General features: G+C 40.4%; 1 protein-coding gene across 1 annotated transcript in view; it reads left to right on the top strand.

Annotated features, from left to right (window-relative positions):
• Positions 1–24,749, top strand: part of lrp1bb (low density lipoprotein receptor-related protein 1Bb) — a 238,283-nt gene that overhangs the window by 195,853 nt on the left and 17,681 nt on the right. Inside the window, exons 57-78 of the mRNA XM_076746483.1 lie at positions 1,599–1,721; positions 5,782–5,963; positions 6,152–6,351; positions 6,774–6,962; positions 7,105–7,253; positions 7,523–7,616; positions 7,919–8,035; positions 8,686–8,805; positions 9,684–9,803; positions 13,599–13,715; positions 15,134–15,240; positions 17,107–17,239; positions 18,108–18,214; positions 18,415–18,547; positions 19,018–19,140; positions 19,285–19,407; positions 20,881–21,021; positions 21,310–21,444; positions 22,420–22,539; positions 22,746–22,987; positions 23,366–23,589; positions 24,486–24,592. Of these exons, the coding sequence (XP_076602598.1) occupies positions 1,599–1,721; positions 5,782–5,963; positions 6,152–6,351; positions 6,774–6,962; positions 7,105–7,253; positions 7,523–7,616; positions 7,919–8,035; positions 8,686–8,805; positions 9,684–9,803; positions 13,599–13,715; positions 15,134–15,240; positions 17,107–17,239; positions 18,108–18,214; positions 18,415–18,547; positions 19,018–19,140; positions 19,285–19,407; positions 20,881–21,021; positions 21,310–21,444; positions 22,420–22,539; positions 22,746–22,987; positions 23,366–23,589; positions 24,486–24,592 (3,106 nt within the window). The remainder of the gene's footprint in view (positions 1–1,598; positions 1,722–5,781; positions 5,964–6,151; positions 6,352–6,773; positions 6,963–7,104; positions 7,254–7,522; positions 7,617–7,918; positions 8,036–8,685; positions 8,806–9,683; positions 9,804–13,598; positions 13,716–15,133; positions 15,241–17,106; positions 17,240–18,107; positions 18,215–18,414; positions 18,548–19,017; positions 19,141–19,284; positions 19,408–20,880; positions 21,022–21,309; positions 21,445–22,419; positions 22,540–22,745; positions 22,988–23,365; positions 23,590–24,485; positions 24,593–24,749) is intronic.

Raw genomic sequence — 24,749 nt, forward strand, 5'->3', positions numbered from 1 at the left:
GGGAATCATTTCTGTTTAAAGCTTGTGTTGGTAGCCAAAAGCCAAAGTGAAGTTAAGTCCGTTGGCAAACAAACTTTGATGACTGCATCCGGCGCCCTAAGGTTTTACTGTCAAATATGTCTTGTTCTAGAAAGAAAAGTGGTTGAACGTGCGGAACAGGAAATCGATAGTACATTGATAGTGTTGTCAGTATGAGTTCTCGCACGAAAATAAAGTGTATGCATGCACTTTTATAAATGCTATGTATGCTATTTTTTTACATTTTCATATTTCATATTTTTTCATATTATTTTCAGAATCTAATATTAAAAGCTTGTGATTCATCTTGTAGTTGGTTGGTTTCTGTACAGTCTGCAGGGAAAATGAATGGAGAACATCTCTGGATAGAGGCACTAATAAAAGGGGCACACTGGTGTCGTCTCTATAGCTGATGTTTGGAGTGGAGAAGGGTTCCCTCAGGACACATTGGCGTCTGTCTGTGAGGGTGTTGATGATCTGATGAAGATGTCTCATTTCGCCTGTCAGATTATCTGACACCTTTTCTCGGCACCTTCAGTGCGAGACAGCAGGGTGGGGGCACTTGTTTGGTGAGCGGCTCTGTCTGACTGACAGTGGGGTCCTGTGAGCGTGACAGAGAAGGGAAGTACCTCAGTCTTCTGCTTTGATAGGACTTCGACTTCACAGAGCATTTCAGACTTCAGTCCTTCAAGTGCTCTGCATAGCTGAAAGAACTGGAACCTATGGGAAAACCACTTACATCAATATTGACGCCGCAATAAATGTCACATCACGAACAGAAAATGTAGAAGTTTAGCTTGTTTTTATGTGTTCCTCATCCTGCTGGTATGTCCTCCTGTAGGCGTAAATTAAACTTAACCTCACTGGATTGGTTTGATCTTTTTCAGTGTGACACGTCAGAACAGGAGTCCTCTGTCAGTGTCTACACAGGATGCATTCAGGCACAGTATTTTGTGTAGGCCACCTGTGTTTTGGCAGCTCTCAGAGCACACAATCACTGCAGTTACGTACGTAAAATGGAAGAAAACTTGATGGACTTGAAGCACAGAAATACTTCATGTTCCTTTATGCGCTGAGCCATTATACCGCCTGTGTAGACAGCTGTATTGATTAATCTAGGAGCATATCTGTCAGACGTGTAAATGGGATGACTGAAAAAAGCATCTGAAATGCCTCCTGTGTAGACGAGCTGTTAGGGTTAATGTCAGTCTATCTGTTAATGGTGTTTGGGTTCTGTATGTCACAATAAACAACAATTGCTCATTAAATCTATTAAAATCTCCTTCAATTCAGGCCTTAAGCCATTACATTGTTTGGATCTGCTGTAGGGAAGGAATTAACATGGGATTTGCAAACCCCTTATTTTACAGACCTCTATATCAACATAACTTTACTGATGACATTATGTGAAATTTAATAATTAACGTTCACTGTCTTGTACACCTTTTGTTGCCAATGGAAGTGTCTTCTGATAATTTTCTCACCCTCACAGAGCACGCAGGATCCCTTATGGTTTCATTTTCATTAAACTAAAAGTGACATTTTTATATAGCTGTACTCTCTCTCCTCTGTCATCTCAGGGCCTCAACAACATCATCCACATAGACTTTGACTACAAGAAGGAATTTATCTATTGGGTGGACTCAACCACGCCAACCGGTCGAAGGATCAACAGAATGCGCCTCAATGGGAGTGACCTGAAGGTAGCACAGGATTTAGTTGCTAAAACTGCATGCCATATGGTGCCTTGTGCCTCTTTATCCAAGATTCATTGCCTTTACGTAGCGTGCCCCCAGTTCAACCATCTTTTTTTATACAGCTGTATTATTTTCTGTGTAATTCATTTGAATTATCAACAACTTTTTTCTATTGTAAAGAGAAGTCATCTCTTTAAGTTTGGAAAGCCAAGTATGTTGCTTAAGTGCCTCATTATCACTGCTCAGCTGATGATGGGTGCCCTTTATCCCTTTATATAGTCAACGTAATGGATTTTTTCTGTCTGCAGCCAAGGGCCTGTTAGCTTTACAACAATGAATGCGTTTTAGTGATAATTGGAATATCACCAATGGCTTTCAGATAAATGGAACAAGCCTAATGGTACAATGGTTCTCTCTGGTGTAATCACCAAGGTTTGTCAGGGTCATGGGATCGGAGCCCAGACATGGGGGACACTGGGACGTCAGCAGAACACCTGCTGGGCCCCCATCCCGCATCTCATTAGCCTTGGTGTGTGGGGGGCATTAGGCTCATTCAGCTCAATTACTTCCACAGTCTCTGTTTGAGCCACTGCCACAGCTTAGCAAGAGGACAAACTGTCTGAGACACAGAGCAGGGAGCTTCTCACATTTGGTTAATTAAAAGAGCAACTGATATTCAGTGCTACTGGTAAAGGCTTGCCGTACGAGCAAGGAAAGACTGGGAGCAGAAAGTATTTCTGTGGATTTTTCTGATAGGATTTTTATCTCACCAAGACAGAGATTAATTGAATAATGTTTAATTAAAACAGTTTAGTTTAGTCTTTTATTTTCATTTTTTCATCTGATTTTAATAGTGAACCGCTGTTGCACTGCGCTCTTTGGGTTGACATTTGATGCATTTTGCAGTTAACACTTCTGGAAATACGCACAGTGGTGTCACAGATGTCACTGATTTTGCATTTGACAGCTGATAGAAAACAGCCACCATGGCATTAATGAAGCAGCAGTTGGATTTACCTTCAACATCCAAAAGTAAATGTATCTGAGTCCACACTCGGTGCTACGCCATCATTGTTGAAAGAGTCATTGTTACATGTTGCTATAGTAGCAAAAAATGGGCATTTACAAGGCATCAATACCTTTGATGAGCCTTCTGAAGAAAATTTCAGTTTTGTATTAACTTGTTTTGACTCAAATGGCTGAAAGCATAACGGTTTGTGTCAGCCCAAGGTGACTGCATATATCAAACGTACTCTGGATTCATCTGGTCTTTATGATTTGATGAGCCATATTCAAACACTGACATTCCTCACAAGTTCACCTTCAGTTCCACATGAAACTATGGTTTTTAATCAATACGGTGAGGTGCTATGGGTAAAGTGAAGCAGGGGGATTTTGTATGAAGTATCAGCTCCTTTTTGCCTGAAGAGACAGTTTTGGTGGAAAATTCTGCATAATAAGTGACATTTAAGTGACTGTTTTAAGCTCAGTTTGGCCCAAATTACTATGGAGGGGACAGCCTAGTCTTTTGCCCAGACGATATATTTTCTTACAAATGATGACAGAAAAGGCTTCAAAGCACATCATGTTCCTTGATCACAGATTGCATGGGTGCTGGGATTTTTTTTTCTTTTTGTTAAAGGGGTATATTAAAGGCATTGGCTTTATCTGCCAGCTGGCTCAATCGTTGTTTATTCTGAACAACTGCTTTTGCAAACTCAAAAGGCAAGACTATCTTGGGGATATTGATGGAGTTCCTAGATAGTTCCTAGACTTTGTTTACTTTAGTTAAATGCCTTCACATATAGTTTAACCAAATGTCTCACTGAGATGAGCACAATGAGATGAGAACAAGATCATTAAGGAGTGTCTCTCTGCTGCCCTCTGCCCTACCCAACCTGCTTTAATTACAGTATTTACATTTCTGCAAATGATGAATACTCATAAAAAAGGTATTTTAACTAATGTGTCCTGAAGAAATATGCAGAGTTCTGCACTGTTTGGTTATTGCATTGAGGTGGGTGAAGTGGTGCAGCTTAGTGTGTGTTCGCACAGATCAGGCACAGTGCAGTTTTATTTTTTCATTACATTTGCATGAAATTGCATGTGCGTATTCACCGAGTCAGACCACCTCATATTGCGCACACAGGTGCAAAGAGCAGAATTCAGAGCTTTAGTTGGTGGAGGCACTCTCTTAAAAATTCCAGAAAAGAAATGTTTCATGCACATTGACTGTAGCTTTTGTGTCTTGTGGACATTGGCTTTTTCACTGTGATCCAAACCAGCAGCCAGCTCAGTTGTAAATGTTCAAACACACAATTTGAATGTGAATAAGAGTCACTACAAGTACTGAGTTAGATTAATTATATTCTTACTCATGCCAGGCACAACTGTAGCCGTCATATAGCAGCAGGAATGATTTGTGCACTCCATCTGTACTCTCTAATTTGAGAAATGTGCTATGCATAATTATGCATGGGTCAAACTACACTGGTACCTTAATTAATTAGTAAAGTCTTTAGACACAGCTCCTCGGTTTGACAAAATAAGTGCACAAACTACTGTGCTTTTCTTCACACCAGACCAGTAAACTCTTTCGCATAGAGTCCGAGTGAAATCATTTGCATTACGGCCGGTATCACCAGAATCCTGAGCTCCATCAAATCATGAAATATGAAAGGAAATCAAATAGAATGCAAAAGCAATAGGCGATACTGTGCACACATAAACATGACTAATTATGAAAAGTGAGTAAAAGAAACACACACAGCAGACCTCAATAATGGAAACATATTTTATTGTCATACTCGTTACTGAAGATAACCTAATTTTACAGTGACGACTTGAAAATCCTACACTATGATGCACACGTAGAAATGACATTTGAAATTTACTCAACTTTAACAAACATCATCTGTCTTTCCAAACCAATTTTGGCTGCTGCATTTTAATCTCATCTGACACAGTGTTCTTTATGTGACGCATTTATTGAGGAAAAAAAAAAAAAAAAAAGCTTCTGCTCTGCGGTTGTGGTCATCAGTGATCATCCTGCAGTGCCCTTTTGCAGCTTTGCATCACAGAGGAGATGAATGTGTAGCCATTACTATGGCAACACATGTAGACCAGATTTCAAACAAATCTGTATCACTCATCAAAGGAATGTTCATTTTAGCTGTAGCTTTGAAAGTATGCATACAACCAAAAAATCAAGTCCCCTCCCTTCATGCCTCCCTCCACAACTGCTCCCCCAAAACACATGAACGCACACTGCCTGAATGCTGGAGGTTGAGTCCACGAGAGAGTGTCAGGGAGAAGAGCGTAGTGTATCGTTGTTTATCCAGCTGCCCCGTGTGTCATTCACTTGTAAGAAAGCACCTGACATTATCATAATGAACCTAAGCAACAAACATGGCATGTCACCCCAAAAACAGACTCAAACCAGATAATCGCCTGCCGGCAGAAGCCGTACAGCAGCCGTGGCGTCACTTCAGGCCTTTCAACCCCTCCTTGAAAAGCCATACTGATGTCGACTCTGGTTTGACTCCTTTTGGTTGCAGCCTTTCTTCTTCTGTCTTTCTTTTCTTGCTTTGTTTGACTGTGCAAGCTGTTGCAGGTAGAAGTGGAACTTGAATTTTTGGCCGTGCTTCTCTGCCATTCTTGCGTGACTAGCTCACTAAAGCTTCAGCAGATATATTGCTGAGCCTTGTGGAAGACTCCTGTCATGTGCAATGAGTCTGCAGGCAGAGTGCGTGTGGGTGGAAAGGCGGTTGGGCCATCTAATAATTTCATTCTGGCCGAACAAAATGATTCGATTGAGTCATTATAGGTCTGTGACAGCCACAGACACCGGGCTTTTTTTTTAACAGAGCATTTTATTTGATCGCTGTTGGGATGTAAAGACAATTTCAACCAATGTGACAAAAGGTTTGTTCTTGACATGCTTTACATCTGTGAAATTTGTTTTTAATAGTTCTTTACATCATCCATGGAAGAATTCAAATCAATTCTAAGGTGCAATAGACAAACCACCATACTGAAACTGATCTTCCTGTCCGTGCGTCACTAGATAGTCCACAGAACAGCAGTGCCCAGCGCCTTGGCAGTGGACTGGATTGGAAAAAATCTATACTGGTGTGATGCGGAAAGGAAAACACTGGAAGTGTCAAAAGCCAATGGCCTTTACCCGACCATTCTGATCAGTTCAGGCCTCAAGAACCCCTCTGATCTAGCTCTGGACCCTCAGGCAGGGTAAGTATATTATGATGGTTTTCTTAATAAGCATTGATTTCACAGCTTTAGGGAGAAACGGGATAGAGTAACTCTTTGTAGATGCTTAACCTTGAAACTGTTTGACTGTCTTGTTTGAGGAATGATTTTTTTTATCCATGTTTGGCTGCTATACGTCGCTCTTTAAACTGTGCTGTATTTCTGACTAGGTACGTGTTCTGGGTAGACTGCTGTGAACCTCCTCACATTGGACGTATTGGCATGGATGGCCGAGGGCAAACGGTTATCATTGACACAGAGATCTATAGTCCCACTGCTCTCACTATTGATTATACCAATAAGAGGCTCTACTGGGCAGATGACAACCACATCCTGCTTGCCAACATGGATGGCACCCAGAGACGCAAAGGTGAGACTAAAAGTTAGCTGAAAAGATTGATCCCATTCTGTGTCTGTCTGTTAAATAAAAGGCTGCAGACAGCAGCTGCTTAGCTTACAGTAGCTTAGCAAAAAGACTAGAAACAGCTCTACCTGCTCCAAATCTGACTTTCACTTTGTGTTGTAGATGTTAAACTCTAACTCTTAGACGGTAAGGATGAATGAATGTCTACTGGAAATTTAAAGATGATGCACAGGGTAATAGAAATTTAATGGAAAATATTTAAAATCACCTGTTCTGAATGTGACTGAATGGAAGTTTCAACCCTTGTTTCTGTAAATTATCAAGGAAATTTGTACTACAGGTACCACACAATTAGCAGCACCCGGTTTGCTAAACTGAATAAAAGAGAATTTAATTGGGGCTTGCCATGGCCTTTTGTCCCTCTCCAGTATCCTATGATCACATTCAAGGAGTAATGGCCCTGACTTTGTTCGAGGACTTTGTCTATTGGACGGATGGGAAGTCCAAATCATTACGACGTGCTCACAAGACAACTGGCGCTCAAGGGATGGAGCTCCTCAACTCCTGGCAAGCCATCAAATCCATCAAGGTCTACCACTCCCTGCGCCAGCCTGAAGGTATGAAGTCCATCTGGCACTCATGTCCATTCTATCCTCCCATGCCGAGCAGTTGTTATTGGCCTGCTTTATGGTGTTAAGAAGGAAATGGTTTGTGTAATACAGCATGAACTCAGTTATGTACTTCTGTCCTTCTGTACAGTACCCAAACACCAGTGTCAGATTGCAAACGGAGGATGCAGCCACCTGTGTCTTCTATCCCCTGGTGGGGAGCACAAATGTGCCTGTCCCATTAATTTTTACTTGGCTGCTGACAATAAAACCTGCCTCTCCAACTGCACCTCCAGTCAGGTCAGCTACTCTTCTCTTCCCTCCCAATTCTATGTTTAGTTTGACCATGTTGTTGCTTTTCTTTCCTGATCAGTACTTTCCCCCTAAAGGCAAATTGCTTTACTCTCATATGCTTTCCTCTTCTGACATGTACTGTAGGTCCTCGGAAATGGTTGTGTATTGATTTTGACTTTGGCTTTGAAGAATGTTGAAGCTAAAACGGAGAGTCAAGTATTCATGTTGACTTCAAATTCTGTTTTTTCTTTCATATTTGTCCGCGGCACTAATAGTTTCGCTGCGGGACAGATGAGTGCATCCCTTTCTGGTGGAAGTGTGACACAGTAGACGACTGTGGGGATGGATCAGACGAACCTGCTGACTGCCGTGAGTGTAATGTTATTCCAAGGTTGGCTTTAAAATAATGCTACACCAAAGGAAGTCATCTGTTATCTTGGTGAGCTTTGAGGGATATTGAAATTGAATTGGAACTGAAGGGGCTTAAGTTTCCGTCTTCGCTGATTATTTAATTTCAGTGTAATTGCTTTTTTTGTTGTTGTTGTTTACATGGTTAGTATTTCACCACCTGTGCCTGCCTTGTCACACAATGTTCTGCACCTATTTCTGTACTCTGATTGAACTGTTAAATTGTGCACCCTGAGATATACTTATGATTTCCTTTCCAACAGCGGAATTCAAATGTCAGCCTGGGCGTTTTCAGTGTGGAACTGGCCTTTGTGCTCTTCCTCCATTCATCTGTGATGGCGAAAATGACTGTGGTGACAACTCAGATGAAGCCAATTGTGGTAAAGATGGAACAGCTATTACTGTTTAAGTCGGAAATCTAAGAGGTTCTTTTTTAATTTTGTGCACTGTTACCTCTTTTTCCCCAGAGACCTGTCTTACTTACAGAATCAGTGTGTCCAGTGCTGTCATGTCTTTTTAGATTTTTTCTTCTTGGTACTATTTAGCTGTAAAACAGTTTGTGGATAAATTAATTGGTTGATCAACAGAAAGTTAATCAGAACCAGTTTGGTAATTCATTCTTTGAATAATTCATCATGTAAAAATGCCAAATATTTGTTGCTTCCAGCTTCTCAAATATGAGTATTTGCTGTCTGAATTGAAAATTTTTGGACTGTGGGTTGTTTGTCAGACAAAAAAAACGACCTCAGAAACACATTTTATGTGTATGTTAACAATGCATAGTCTAAACAATCCAGTTCATTGAAAAAATAGCTGATTGTCCAATAATCAGACTAATAATTACCTGCAGCCATTTGCAACAAACCACACATGTAAAATGCTTCATTATCAGGATCAAGCCTTTTCAGAAACTGGCTGTATTGTAGGTGGAAGCATTAGTGCCAGTATTATTGATGCTTTGCTTTGTTTGGACTCCCAGCACTTCTTATTGATGCAACCTCCCTCTGCTCCTGCCTGTTTTCTCTTTCAGAGACATACATCTGTCTGTCAGGCCAGTTCAAGTGCACCAGGAAACAGAAATGCATCCCTCTTAACCTGCGCTGCAACGGTCAGGACGACTGTGGCGACGGAGAGGACGAGACGGACTGCCGTAAGGCTGTCCTGCATTACTACTTTCAGACTCATTGTCTTAGAAATGACTTCAGTGAACTTTTAGATGGAGTAGTTTATGAGTATTTTCCAGTTTGATTAGTCTGTCCCAACATTGCAGCAAAAACTGAGATCACTAATGTCAGGTTGTTGATATTTTCATTTTAAAGACATAATCTAGTGGATTAAGATAATTCACCTTAAGAGTCGTTTAGGTTAGTTTATTTGTGTGTTTGGACAGACTATATGAGACCATAGTTTTCATTAGGTATTCCAAATGCAACGCGTGTTATGGCCAGTTCCTGTGAAAAGGGATTAGATGTTGAATCACACAAAGGATAAGAGCAGATTTTCTCTGCCATGATGCAACTCATCAGAATATCAAACCCCATTCAACTCTTTCAGGCTGCTACATTTGTCTTGCATGTGATTGCAAGAGGGCTGAGAGTGTGTGTGTGTGTGTGGGGGGGGGGGGGGGGGGGTTAGGAGGAGAAAGAGATTTAAAAAAAAACGTTTTAATTAAAGTGACGCTAATTACTTCACCCCTTCTTAGACTTCCACAATGATTGGATGTGGTTTTGAATGCACTTTTGTAATGAGCACTGCACCACTGAAATTAAAATGCTGTCTGAAACAATGTCAGCTTTTATAACAAGCAACAACTGCCACCTTGTTATACTGAAACATTGACGTGAGGTAGATATATGCACTGTTTTGGAGAAATGAGTGCCACCCTTACCGGTTCTTATAGCAATGTAGTTGTAATGATCGCTCAGATTACACAGATTATCTCTACAAATCCAGATTTCTGCCACGGTAATGATATGGATTACCTTCCTCTTTCACACACACAGACTCTACCTGTCTCTCTTCCTACAGCTGAAAGCACCTGCTCCCCAGACCAGTTCCAGTGCAAGGCCTCCATGCACTGCATCTCCAAACTCTGGGTTTGTGATGAGGACCCTGACTGCGCAGACGGGTCAGATGAGGCTAATTGCGGTGAGTTGTGGAAACCCACTTAACCATAAATCACACCTCACTTATTTTTCAGTTAAAGTGGGAAGAATCTGATTCAATCTGAATTAATTTTACGCTTGGCTTCACTCTGGTCTGACTCAGTCTTTCTGCTTGTTCTCACCGCCTGTCTCATTGTGCTGAGGGAGAATGCCATGAAGGACAGCTGTCCCTTTCGTCAATAAGAGCTCAGCATTATGATCGCAGTTTGCCAAGCATTCTTAGCAGCTGTCATGTTTGAATACTGACTTCACACACACAAACACACACACACTTAATCAAAATGAGTTTCTTCTCAATGCCACAAAACCGTTGTTACTTGGGCACAACCTTGGAAAACTTTTTCTTCCGCAGTAGAAAAAGGATTATATTTGCTTGACGTGCCTTCGTAAGGAGCCAGGATTCTTCCATCAAGACAACTCCACAATAATGCAAAGCTCTATAAAATTTTATCACATAGAAATAAGCCATTGGACCCGTTCCACTGTCCTGTTCCAAAAGCAATAAGACAGATGAAACCACCATTCCTTCTCAAATTTTCAAAGATCAAATACATCTTGAGTCATGAAAGTTGATGCAAGCTGTCAGCTTTGTTTGCTGCCTACATTGTTCATATATGGACAATATCTTATTTATGCATCTCACCCCCTGTTGTCTCTAAATACTTTGCTCAGACTTAATAAAAATGTTAATTCTGAAATATCTGAAACCGAAGCACCAGTCCACCACTCATCCCCCAGAGGACTGATTATCATTATTTTTTAAGAATTTACTCCTTTTCATCATTCTTTTAATTTGCTGTTGAGGTTTCTACTTGAAACCTAAAAGCAACCTAAAAGTACAAAATGCAAAACTAATACCAAAAAACCCCAAAACTTTTGGAATTATTGTTTATGTGACAGTATTGGAGACTTGAAATGAATAATGCTGTCAAAGACTGAGAACAAATGCCCGTTTGCAACTATACAGCTCTTCACCAACAAAAAAAAAAGAGCAGCTCTTTATCGACTCCACCTGAGTCATGCTGGAGTATGGAAGTGGAATGCTACAGATAGATAAACATAAGAGGAAAAAGCAGTGGCACACACCCAAGGACACAAATGAATGGCACATTGTTGATCATTTGCAGGCAGTGATGTGTAATAGTAAATGTTACGATGTACAAAAATATGCCTACTTTGGCCACCAAGCCTGTGTGGTAATGTGACTGAAACCAGTGTGTTACTGCATGCTTGAACTGGCTGCTTATCCTGTACAAACATGTCAGTTTTCACTGCTTTTCTACTGTATATTTGCTTTTAGCCCCGTCCTCCTCTCTCACGGTTCAAGTTGGTCAAGCTCTCCAGTACTTGTCATTCATCCTGATGAGCTGTCTGTCTTTAAATGATGTCTGGTGCGAAAACAGAGACTATCCATAAATCAACCACAGCCAGGCTGCTTTTCTATGGCACGTTTGGGATCACATCTTACTCATGCTCCACTACTGTTGCTCCTGTAACTCCCTGCTCTGTTGTCACCAGCCTCAACTTGGTAGTCACAGCGTAATTCACTGAACCACATGCCCACCTTTTAGTTTGTGCCGGGGTCAGATTGATATTTTTTTCATAAACAAGCTTAATGTGAGAATAGTCGCACAATAGGATGTGTGTGTAAATGTGTCAGCATGTTTGTACGTGTTTTTTTGGAGGAGGCTATAGGAGGTGATATGTGTCACCTACCAAACAAACATATGTGTGCCTACACAGGCCTGAGTGTGCGTGTGTGTGTGTTTGTGCCAGGTGTTGCTGCTTCATACGATAGGTGTTACATTAGAAGAATAAGACGTTTGGCTGTCAGCAGTATATGCGAGTTGCACAACGCTGGATTTGATTGTAATTAAAAGAGTATTCATGCTTTAATGTTTGAGGCTTCACACCTTCTCTCCATAGATTCCTTTGTAATTTTAGATTGGCTTCATGTGGATGATTTGCTGCCGCTTTAATGTCAATTAACTCGAGAAGGCCGTGATGTAATATTGGGTAAATGTTTATCCCACTTTGTAGTTTACTGATGTTTGGCTTTGGCCCCCTCAAACTGTATTATCTGCAGTGTTCGTCAGCATCTTCATCACCGACAAACTTCTCACCACTCTGGTGCACACGGAAGCGCTAACGCTGCCTTACAGATATTTTATTTTCACTTTGAATTACCTCAGACTGTTAAAGGAAGTTTTGCTTGTTAGCACTGTAATGAGCTCTGACTTGGCAGGGAAATATTGCTTTTTTTCCTGTGTCACATCTTTTATATGCTGTAAGTGACTGAGCTGCTTGCTAATGAATTGCTGCCTCGTGTGTTCTGCGGCTGCACTTCACTTTCCCTCCTGATTCTCTCCTCCTGCTGTCATGTTGGAAAGAGATCAGGCAGAATCTGCCACCCTCCTCTTTTGACGCATCTCTTCTCTAACTGATAACAGCGTTACGTTGGCCATTATCCCTGATGATGTCTGCACTGAAATGACTTTTTAAAAGGAGGCTCTCAGTTTGACTTTGAAAACCCATTCTGAAGAGGTGTTGGAGGGAATATCAAGGCATCTGTTCCTTTTGAAACAAATGCAGATATTGCGGATAATACCAAATGTGGCCCTTACTGTTTAACACCAGCATGCCCAATTTGGTTTTAAGACTGAAACGCTTCAGGTCTTCCCACAACAACTGCAGTCCACTGTTGACACAAGCAGGCAAGCAGATTCAGTTCACAGAGCAAACACACCAAATAAATAGACAAAAAATAAGACTCTCAAATGCCATTTTTTGCATTTTGTGGTGACATTTTGTAGCTCGGATCCAGACCTGTGAATCTCAATCACCTGTTTTTCTGAATTTTTCTCTCTGATTATCAGGCTTGACATTTTGAGTAGCAAGCATTACCTTCATTTTGATCCAAGTCTTGCCATCATATTTACTTTTGGCTTATGTGTTAAAGGTATGCACTGCTTTCACACCTTGTGTACAAGATGATTAGGGCTCATTATTGTTACTTTTCTCTCTTAGAAAATCTATTTCTGGGTAATATATTCACTTATTCAATGAGCCGTTTTCATCACAAGAGGACATATTTCACTTTAAACTGTAGAGATCAGTGTCCTCTCACAGCAAGAAGCATGGGCATAAAATAATCATTTGGTCTTTTTTAAGAAAAGCTCTTTCTATTTAAAATGCGAATGATGATATTCAGTAACAGATGTCTCTCTGTTGCAAAATGATGTTTCTTTTTCCAACAGAGAGACATCTGACATCTGAATATCACGTTTGGCATTTTAAATAATAGTTGCTATAATCAAATGAATAATATTAAAGACAAAGAAGTGGTGAGCTGATATCAGGACAGCGACTAAGGCGCTGTCACTTTCTGAAAGAGCTGACATTTAAAATATCAATACATCACTGTCAGGACGCAGAGACACAGTTTGGGTTCTGTTTATAACAAAGCCATTATCTAATTCTTCAGCATTTGTTGTGTTCAGAAATTCTCTTGGATGCTTTTTTGAAGAAAGTTCAATCTTGCCAACTTCCTGTCACAAATTCTGCTGAGGATTATTGGTAGCACAGTCAGGTATTTCATCTTACGGTGTGTTTGCCTCCGGAGTGCATACTGTGTTTTGAACTCAGTGTCAGAGTTGCTAAGGGAAACCCTGAGGAAACGATGATTACACGTAGAAAATATGATAGCTCGCACACTATTAATATTCATGCTCTTTGAAGCCATTTTCATCTTCATGTTTGTTTGCTCCTGATGAAAAAGATGAAAAGACCTGCGGACCTCATGAATTCCACTGCGAGAATAACAACTGCATCCCAGACCACTGGAGGTGTGACAGCCAGAATGACTGTGGAGACAACTCAGACGAGGAGAATTGCAGTGAGTATCTGACTCACTTCACTTTCTGTCAGCTCAGTTTGTTCCTTCATATACACTGTTGACGTTCTACACACACTTAGGCAGTGAAGAATTGGACACCTGAGTGCCCCTCCTACCACCGCAACCCCCCTAACACCTCCTTTTGTCTTTCTCTCACTTACTCACACACACACTTTTTATCAGTACACGCTGGGAAATGTTTCCCACTATCGAGTCTGCCAGGCTCAACTCTCTTTAAAAACATACTCTTATTATCTGTGCAATTTCTGTGAGATTCGTGAACTCTTGATATCATCTCTGTATTTTACCAGGAACATGTTCCCTTTTTTTAGATATTCATCATCACTTTTATTTGTTAACACTTATTATTAAGCTACACATATTCACCTTTGACTAGTTGATTATTAGCATGCACATTAGTAGCATATTAACTCTTTATTGGTCATTTATTAATGCCGTGTTCTGCGTGACTGTATTCTTCAACGACTAAGACATTAACAGAGTTTTCCCTCATTCGCCTCCTAATTAGTGCTCACTGACAGTAAGTAAGGAAGTTGTTGTACATGAATTACGATGCTGATACGTTAACCCTAGCCCTGAATCCCAGAATAAGGCATTAATAGGTGCATTATAATGACAGACAAAGAGGAAATATGCTACTAATATGCATGCTAATAAGCAACAACCCTTTTATTTACTCATGGAATGACACTGATAACCCACCTCATTAGATTGTGGATCTTTTGTGCGTCCTTGTGTGTCTGCATGCGTGCGTGTATGTCAGAGAGAGCGAGAGAGAGAGAGGAATTGTTGAGTACATCATATGAGTATTTGCATGCCTTCTGTGTGTTTTTGCTGTGTATGCATCATTTGTGTGATTTATCAGGTGCTTATTCCCCATACCTATTAATGTCACTTAAAATGCAAATAAAAACCAGTCAAGTGTTGGATGGCAAAGAATTAAGCAGGTGGACCAGCAGACAGCGAAGAGGCTGCAAATCAGATTTTGCTGCAATGCCTGCTGGGAGTCTCTGTTGCAGCACAACTCATAACACACACCCTGCGCTAGCTAACAGTCCATGATAACAAGGGGAGGGCCCAGACACTGGATGTGATGCAGCTGTTTAGCTGCGCCCTAATATTGTCCTCGGGGACAAACTTGCACTAAATGGCAGCTACAAGATTTTTGACTTCAGGGAGTATGTTGCCCCCACCATTTTGAAAGCAGCAATGAATGTATTTACATCTTGATCAGCTTTGCCAGTTTCTACACTTCAAATACAAAATGACTTAATTAGCTGAAACGATGGTTTTGCCAAAGCATTACAGAACATTTGGCCGATAACAGCATCAGGGGATGTATGTTTGCTGTGTATGCAGTTTGTCATGATTTTGTTGTTTTATTTTTCTCAATTTAGAGCCAGTCACCTGCAATCACAAGGACTTCGCCTGCGCTAACGGGGACTGCATCTCCTCCAGATTCCGCTGTGATGGAGACTATGACTGCCTGGATAATTCGGATGAGGCCAGTGTTTGAGATATGTGTACCACTTTCTTAAAAATCAAAGAGGAAGGTAGACCCACATGAGTGCTGCTAATGAGGCACAGATATTAGCAAGACACTAAATTAAGAGTAAAGTAGTGCGTGCTTCAGAAAAGATCCAAAAGAAGAAGCCTTTCAAAGCAAACACCAACACCGCGGATATTTTGCCTTTTCTGGCATGTTGCCCTTTGTCGTTGTGAGTAGAAATCATGTGCAGCACTCTTCTTCAACAGCCATATGCTTACCAATCTATTGCATCTTCAGTACAGGCTGTGACAGAAATTACAGGTTGACACAAAATGGACCACTATAAAGACAATACAAAGTTGGAAATTGCAGTGTACACAGACTACTTGACTGTATATACATATGGATTCTGTAGTTTAGACTGTATTTGAAATGTGTGTCAGTGTCTGAGTTTGGAGCTCAAGCACATATTAAATATCCCAATTGGAAAGGGAAGATAAATTGGACAGGTATATTGCCACTTGCAAAGAAAATAATCCCATTTTAGGCACTTATTGTGTTGATCCAAATCTCCTCGTCATGGTCGCTACATTCCAAAGTACTGCTGGACAGAAAATATCACTGTGATGAGTTTTTGTACCTTCAAGTACATTAGTGCATGAAATACCTTGTGTTTATTTGCTTCCGAAAATCCTAATCCCCATCCCTTTCAGCAAACCAAAGTCTGCTTGTTTTGTTCAGAAATATGCTTGAATGCTGTATCTTAATTTCTAAATCTTCAAATTTCCATTGTAAATTTACACTCTTGTAATATATGAAGAAATGAATGTGAAAATGTGCCTTTATCTCGCACTGAATCATGTGAAGAGATTTTTGCAGGATTCGTACAAAGAATGCCCCATCAGTGGTACTGACAGTGCAATGCTAAACTCAAGGACAAAGGCTTGTTATTCCGACTCATTATTCTTGTTAATTTATTGCTCTGTTCAACATTTGCACAGCAAATTGTATGTATAATCTCTCTCCATGCAAAGCAGTTCAACCCTAATTAACCCTTTATTATGTGTCTCCCCTGTGCCCGCTTTCTGGGTCAGTGCAGGCAAATAGTTTCAGGAAAGAAAGTCTTTCAATCAGCATTATAATACACAATGATTATTAAATTTAGTTATTCATAGTGGCCACCATTGGGTAGATTGCCATAATTCAAAATGTTGGAGACACTGAGTTTAGTCAGGATTTTTCACAGATTTAAAGTGTTTTCTTCTGCCAGCCAACATGCACTGTACACCCCCTGATTGCAAAATAGCTGGGGCGCCGTGTAAAATGTCAATAAGACTGAAAGCAGTCATTTGCAAATGAAATGTGTTTAACCACAATGGTTTAATGAAGTGTTCCTGAGCCCATGTAGTCATTTTCTTCATCCAATCATGTGTCCACAAAGTGGTGAACGTCGCTCCATCCTCGCTTGTGGTCGACTGAGCCTTTCCAGGATGCCCCTTTCACACCCAATCATCACACTATCACCTGTCAACCTGTTTACCTGTGGAATGTTCCAAACAGATGTTTTTGGAGCGTTCCACATCTTTCCCAGTCTTTAGTTGTTCCTGTCCCAACTTATTTGAAACGTGTTGTTGCATCAAATTCAGAATAAGCAGATATTTACTAAAATCAATCAAGCTGATGAGGTCAAACATTAGATATATTGTCTTTGTGCTATTTTCAATTGAGTGTTTGTCAAAAAGGATTAGCAAGTGATCACATTCTGTTTTATTTATGTTTTAAACAGCTTCCCAGCTTCTTTTTGGAATCAGGGTCGCATGACAATCTTATTATGACAGTGATTTTCTACCATAATTATGTTTCCACTATATTGGTTTACAGAAAGGCTGCGAGGAACGCTGTGCAGACGACCAGTTCCGCTGTCACAACAACCTCTGCATCTCGCTGAAGTGGCTCTGTGATGGCCAAGAGGACTGCAAGATGGGCGAGGATGAGAGAAACTGCCAGGGAACAGGTGCGAAGCCAGTGTCCTCTGGTTTGTACAATTGTTTCAGGAGGTACTACTGACTTTTTCTTCTGGACCTTGAGCTCCTGGAATATTTCATTTTCTTTTTTGGAGCAGAGTTCAGACAATTCAGTAATTTTTATTATTCTGCTCAAAGTAAAGGTTTTCTTGTCACTGACAATTACTTAGTGAGATGCTGAATGTGATTCTGTGAAAAACTCAGCGCTGCTATGTGTAAGGTCCCTGCAAAGTGTGAAAGCTGCACTCATGACAACTAAGTATAAAAACATAACCTTATCAAAGTTAAACAAAGCAGTACCCTATACTTTCTATAATACCCTGTAGTATGGCCATAAATCCAAAGTTTTTAACATAAACTCAGTAGGAATTAGTTAAAGAAATCATATCATAAGACAGGACAAGGCACTGTACAGTATCTGAAAAGAATGAAGAAAAAGACTATGAAAATGTCACAGTGATTTTCAGAAACATCCCCAATTATCTCAGTGTTTGCCGAGGTGCCTTAAAAATAAAAGGTTCTGTAATAAAATAGGAGGTAGTTTTGTGGAGGAGTGAAAATGACCTCAGTTCTGCGGCTTTGCTTTGTGCAGTTCTGCTGTTCATTACTGGCAAAGTACTGAGAAGCACTTTATTGAGCGACAGTACACAGTATGAGCACTTTGATCTGCAGGACAACTTCACACCGTCCTTAGCAGAGACAAGTTCCAATAATTTCTCTCTAACAGCTGCATTTACAGTCAGCATTACCTTTAGTTTCCCACTTGTTTATAGAACACATAGCTGAAAATACGGCACCTGAGGGATTTCTTGTTGAGGAAAGGCAGCTTGTTGACTGATATACTTTGCCCTTCTCCAGCAGTCCCTTCTTGTTCCGTCAACGAGTACGTGTGTGCCAGCGGAGGCTGTGTGTCAGCCAGCCTGCGGTGTGATGGACATGACAACTGCCTGGATGGCTCAGATGAGGTCAGTGCAACATGATTCCAAAAAGACAACCAGAAATGTTTTTTCTTTTAGTCGTGCAGCTTCACACTGTACAATGTTGTGCTGCTTGTCCAACCATGGATCAACTCAGGTTAAAACAAGTCACTCACTGTTTTAGTTTCCTCTGATTGCAGCTGACAGCGTCACTAAAAGGGACAATTTTGTTGTTTCTATACTGACAGATTGGCTGTGTGAAGGAGTGCAGGGAGGATGAGTTCCTTTGTCTTAACCGTGCCCACTGCATCCCCCGGCGTTGGCGCTGCGATGACGTGTTGGACTGCATGGACCACAGTGATGAGGAGAACTGCAGCCAGGGTAGGCATGAGCGCGACCTCACGTGTTAATGTGCTGCGTTTGATGACTGATATATGGGTTTTTGATCCCTGAGGGAACAGAAATGATTCTCATATGTTAGCTCAAATCTTGACGCTGCGGAGATTATCACTGAACAAATAAATCATGTGAACCATTTCAAAGCATTAAATTTGAAGGAGACAGAACAACAGAATAATACATGACAGGTAAGTTGAGAGCACACATGGCAGAGGCAGACATTAGAAATACAATGAGAGGGAGAAGTTTGAGGTGAGATGAAAGACAGAAATGGATTCAGACGCTGCTTGTGAGGGGGAAAATGATCCGGGGCTGTCTGTATCATTATGAAAAATGATCTGTCACATTTTTTCATAGACAGTTTTTGAGTCAAATCTTCTACAACCTTGAACCTTTTCTGCCTAATTCACGTGTAATTCAGAAGTCTTGGGAACTTGTCTGTGTAATTGCAGGGTCTTTCTTCTGCCGGGCTGATGAATTCATTTGCAACAACACGCTTTGCAAACTCCACGCGTGGGTGTGTGACGGCAAGGACGACTGTGGAGATAACTCTGACGAAGACATAGACATGTGTGGTGCGTGAAGTTGTCACTCATAAGCTCTTTCTTTGAAGACAAGTGATGCATATTTTATAAACCAGTTGTTGTTGGGGGTTTTTTTGGTCTGGTTTGGTTTTTTTGAAAGATGTCCATTAGCTTTCCATGTCTTTTCGTCTCCAGCAAAGCTTCCCTGCCCTCCTACAAGGCCGTTCCGTTGCCGAAACGATCACGTGTGCCTGCGTACAGACCAAGTGTGCAACAAAGTGGACGACTGCGGTGACAACTCGGATGAAGACGAGTGTGGTGAGCGCAGAACGCACCAAAACAGATCTGATGTTAAATCTGCGCTAAGCACATTGTTATGTGAAAACATGATTAAATCTATCCAGAAAAAAAGAGAAGCTTTTTTAAGTGATTCTTTTCTAACCTGTTCATCATCTTGTGAGCACTCACATTGACCTTGTGAGCCCCTGACAGGGTCCTGAACCAGCTGGATGTTAATAACATAATACGTTTTTGGCCTCTCAAGCCCATGTGGAATACTTTGGTGTGTACTATCAAAAACTGATCAGGTTAAAGCTGCATAAACCCTAATGCATGAAAGGATTCTTGGCCGTGACTTGACTTGTGTCTTGTATTTAATGGACTGTGTGTTGTACAATCATACAATCCTGCAGTTTGAGAATTATGGAAAAGCATATTTTGTGTTCTGATTTGAGATGTAACATTTTTTAGACCAGTAGTTAGCTACATGTGCTGCATGTGTGCTACATGTGCTGCAAATTGTTACCATTGAGTATGTTTACAAATGGAAGAAGTAGTGAAGTAGTATCCTGGATGTAAATGAGACATGTACAGATTGCACTGAAAACACTCGCTTTATATTTATTTTTTATTTTTTTATGTCGAAAATTGGCCTTTTATTTTCTCTAATATGCCCAAAGGCATGACTGCTGCCAGCCCTCTTGAACGATCACACAGAGCAGCCAGGAAAGGAAGGGACAAATCACTTCTTCTCATCTTTCACTCTTTTCATTCCCGCTGTCCTCCATTCATCTTCCTCTCTGATTCCATTGATACATCCATCCATCTCTTACCGCACTCCATTACCTCACCATTGTATGCTTCTTCCCTCCATCCATCCTTTCAGTCTCACCTTAATTCCACCTTTCCCTCCATCCACCTCTCTCTCTCTCTCAGTTTTGTCGCTTCCCTTCCATCGCTCTGCTGTGCTTATGGTGGACAGGTTCAGTCTTTTTCTGTTTATTTTGTATTTAAAGATGAAAATTGTCCAATTAATTCAAGTAAATTGATGACCCAAAACAAAAATATGCAAAGTAACTCTGCATTTTGTATTTTTATTTATTTATTTCTTGTATTTATGATTTTTCGAACAGCTGTCTCTGTTTGCATCCTTTATTTTGAAAATGGCTACAAATTGTCTGACTATTATATATCCATTGTTAGAGCTGAATCATTCAGAAAGAAAAGGTGTTTACAAAATGATCCATTTTGCAGCATTAACCAAGGTAACCTGAGACATTAGACCTTTTCATTTTCAAAATGCAGTGAAGTAAAAGTGAAAGTAATAAGACAGATAAATACTGTAACTGTCAGTAAGCTCACTTCTCATTATTGCACATTTCAATATTTCCATCTTCCTCTATAATATCTTTTGAAACTGGAAGAAACATATTTGTACTTTAATATTTGGTCTTGCATGAGTTCAGTTACAAGTTCTTGCCTTTTCAACTGACACGGTGTGTGCTGAAGCAGAGATGGTGGCTGGAAGACCTCGGCCTTGTGGGAAGACAGAGTTCACCTGCGGTAACCAGCGCTGCATCCCAATCCAGCTGCAGTGTGACCTTTTCAGTGACTGCGGCGATGGCGGCTCGGATGAGCAAGACTGCAAGGCCTGTAAGCACAGCGCCGGTTGACTTGAGCAAACACATCAAAGAATCATTCTGAGGAGATGAAAAGTAGCGAATGTCACAATGATGTTATCAGGATGCTCAAGAGCTCCTCATTTTAAATGTGGTGTTTTCTCATGTATGGTAATATATGTATGCCCATGTTTGAGTGGTGTTGTGTGCTCAGTGAAAGACAATAATGCCCTCTTGGCTTTTGCACATCAAAAGAAAAACACAGCAGGTGTGTGCGATGCAGTGGACTGAAACGTAATCAAAGTCCTGTCTTTATTTGTAGTTTCCAGTGGAGATGTATGTGGGAAGAAAACAAATCCGTGTGGAGAAGATGCGATTTGCAACCAGACAAATGTTAATGCTATATGCCAGTGCAAAGCTGGCTTTAAGAGGAACCAGAAGACGGGCCAATGTGAAGGTAACGCACAATCATTTCTTTCTTGTTTTTCCCCATTGTAACAGTTAACAATACAGCAATTGCTACTTCAATCACTACTATAATTTTTTTTTTTTTTTCACAGGGGATTAATTATTTCTTGTCCTTAGATCTACCAGGTTAAGATACGGCATGAAGTAGTTTGTTGTTGCGAATACTGTCAGGGTCACGTATGAGAAGATATTCACTGAGGCTTTATTATAAGTTAAAACACATTATGATTTCAAGAACCACTATTAAGATGTAAAATACATCTGCTGAGAGCCGGCAAGTTTGTTTGTGTCAGTGGACACACAGACTGATAGTCCCCATAGTATTATGCTGATATCAGAAAATATCATCCACTGTTGATAGGCTTTAACAGAGCAGATGTGTTGTAGGTAAAGGTATGGTTGGACATGTGAAATAAAGTACTGGTAACTGAGAAACACCAGTAGATACGTTTGGAATATAGAGAGATATTTGCTTTCCAAATGTTGCAGTTTTGATCCCGTCTCTCACCCACGCCCTCTACTTAAAGCATTTTTCTTGCTATGTCGACTTCCACTGAACTTATAAATTTCAGACGAAGCCATTTTAGCCTTAAGAGATGAGAGTTTTGATCATTCCTTCAACCCTCCGACCTGGTTCTCGTTTCCCAGTTGATTGGCTTTTTGTCTGGTAGTCACTGCCTCTATACAAAGAGAAAGCGTCATTTACTGCATGCATATGATTTCTTCTTTACAAATGGCTCTAGGGCACCACTTATCATGGAGAAAACTGAAATAAGGTTCATATTGTATTATTGCTTATGCATATCATGTCCTCGCCATGGCTACTTTTGGCCTTGGCCTTGACCTCACTGTTCTGTGTTTGAATGTATTTGTCGTCTATTAGCCGCCGTCATGCATCATGAAGTGTTTCATCAGTGATGAAAGATTCCCGTTCCAAAGCAACTCTTTCTTTCTCTTTATTCAGAAACGAACGAATGTCTGCAGTTTGACACATGTCCTCATTACTGCACAAACACGAAAGGGTCTTTTAAGTGCACATGTGACCGAAATTATAAGGAGATCAATGGCAACTGCATAGCAAAAGGTACAATCCTGAAGTTTATTATCCAACATCTTTTGGTGTACTGTGCATACATGCTAAGTTGGTGATATGACCTCATTATAAAATGCTTAACTGTAATTGTGTGTACTGTTCTTTAATTGTTGTCTAATACCCAGAATGGAATTTAGCCAATTTCTTTTCTATGTTTTGTTTTGTTTTTTTTTACATATTGTTAACTCACCGGGCAGGACCAGAAGATCGAGTGCTCTACATAGCTAATGATACTGAAATCCGAAGTTTTGTGTATCCATTTAACCAGAGCTATGGACACAAACTTCTCACTCACATTGAGGACAATGCCCGCATTATTGGGATGGATGCTCTGTTTCACCAACAAAAGTTTATCTGGGCAACCCAGTTTAACCCTGGTGGAATTTTTTACAAAGACACTCTAGAAAGAAGTCAAACTAAAACAAATGTCAGAAACATTGTAAGTATATCCAACCTTCTCTTTTTAAAAACATCAAAGCAAATTTTTAATGAATGGTACATATTTTTTGTCATCTCAGTGGTTTAGAAAATATGGTTTGAAAGAATTGCTTTGTTTATAAAATGGATGTTTAGGCATCAGTAATGGCTAATATGTTTAATTTTGACCTTTTATCAAAGATATTATTAGCATTAAGGTAAAAAATGAAAGGTGGTTAAAAAATTAATTAACCTGCATGTTAAGTTGTTTCATAGATAATAACAGACTGCACTGTATTAAATGTCTCCTCACAGTGTCTTTAATGAGGCACAAGCATGCATGAATGTTTGCACAGAGCTTGAATAGAGCACCTGACTTTGTGGCTGTTATTGGTTGCAGTGTTCAGACTTCCGTCGACCCAGAGATATTTCTGCTGACTGGATCACAGGCAGCATTTATTGGACTGATCACTCTCGGATGCACTGGTTTAGCTATTACACAGCCCACTGGACTAAATTACGATATTCCATAAATGTGGGGCAACTTAAGGGACCAAATTGCACCCGCTTGATTACTGATATAGCGGGAGAGCCATATGCTATCGCTGTCAACCCAGCCAAGGGGTAAGTTGTGCAGTTATTCTCTTTTTGTACTATAATATCTGAAGACACAAATAGACAGATGTGCTATACTACAAATATTCTGATAGCACATTCAGTCTTTTCACCAGAACACTAAAACTCCTCTACCACCAACTGCTATCAACAGTGAGGGTAACACGCCTTGCTGCTGCCGCACAATAAAAGCCTTTTACTGGCTAAGCACTGGAATGTGAAGCAGCTGCAGGCACTGCACCCTTGGCCATGAAGACGGCTATGAGATGCTAAATCTAAACTGACAAAAACATAAAGACGAGGACCTTTTGTCTTTGCACTTTTCGTCAGCGGATCAGTTTTCAGTATTTTGGGAAAGCAGTGTTACTTGGAAAATGTAATCCGTTACCCACTGCTTAATGAGCATTGAAAATGTAAGATCATTATCAATTCCTCAGCTGCAGTGGAAGCAGCCTAATCAGTAACATTACCTGTTACATCGTTAAACATTACTCAGAGCGGCTCCGTCAAAGGTGCCGTCCAACAAGAACAAAGACGCCACACCCTCATGTGGTTATGATACATCACTCTCACAATGAATCTTGAGGTTTTCCAGATGTTCCCATCAGCCGCATCACCATCTAATACTTCATTAGTGGGCAAGTAAAGATGTAAGAGCATTACTTGTACTCAATGTGCATTCATTTTGTAATTGCACTCATATGAGGCCTTTAGATATTACATCTATATATTACAAGGATTTCTAAGAATCTGTAATGAGATAGGTTGCATTAGCTGTGACGCAGCTGGACATTATCAAGTTACATGCTTGTTATATGCATTCATTTATTTGACTGTAAACAAGTTTATTTCTATGCATACTGTCTAATTCCATAATTCCACAAGAAATTGTTGTCCTATTGCAGGATGATGTACTGGAGTGTAATAGGTGATCACTCCCATATAGAGGAATCAGCCATGGATGGCTCCTTACGCAGAGTGCTCTTGGAGAAAAATCTTAGGAGACCCACCGGTACGTCTTTCTTACTTCATCACTCACTGTGTGTATTCTTGAGGCCGGATAATCATGTTGAAAGCATTTCCTTTCTCATTTATGAAGTTGGTTTTTGGGATATTTTAAAATGTTCCTTGTTTACATTCGTGTTTTCACCAGCAGTCTTCTTCTCTGC

Source organism: Chaetodon auriga, chromosome 13, assembly GCF_051107435.1.
Source record: "Chaetodon auriga isolate fChaAug3 chromosome 13, fChaAug3.hap1, whole genome shotgun sequence".
NCBI classification, from domain to species: domain Eukaryota; kingdom Metazoa; phylum Chordata; class Actinopteri; order Chaetodontiformes; family Chaetodontidae; genus Chaetodon; species Chaetodon auriga.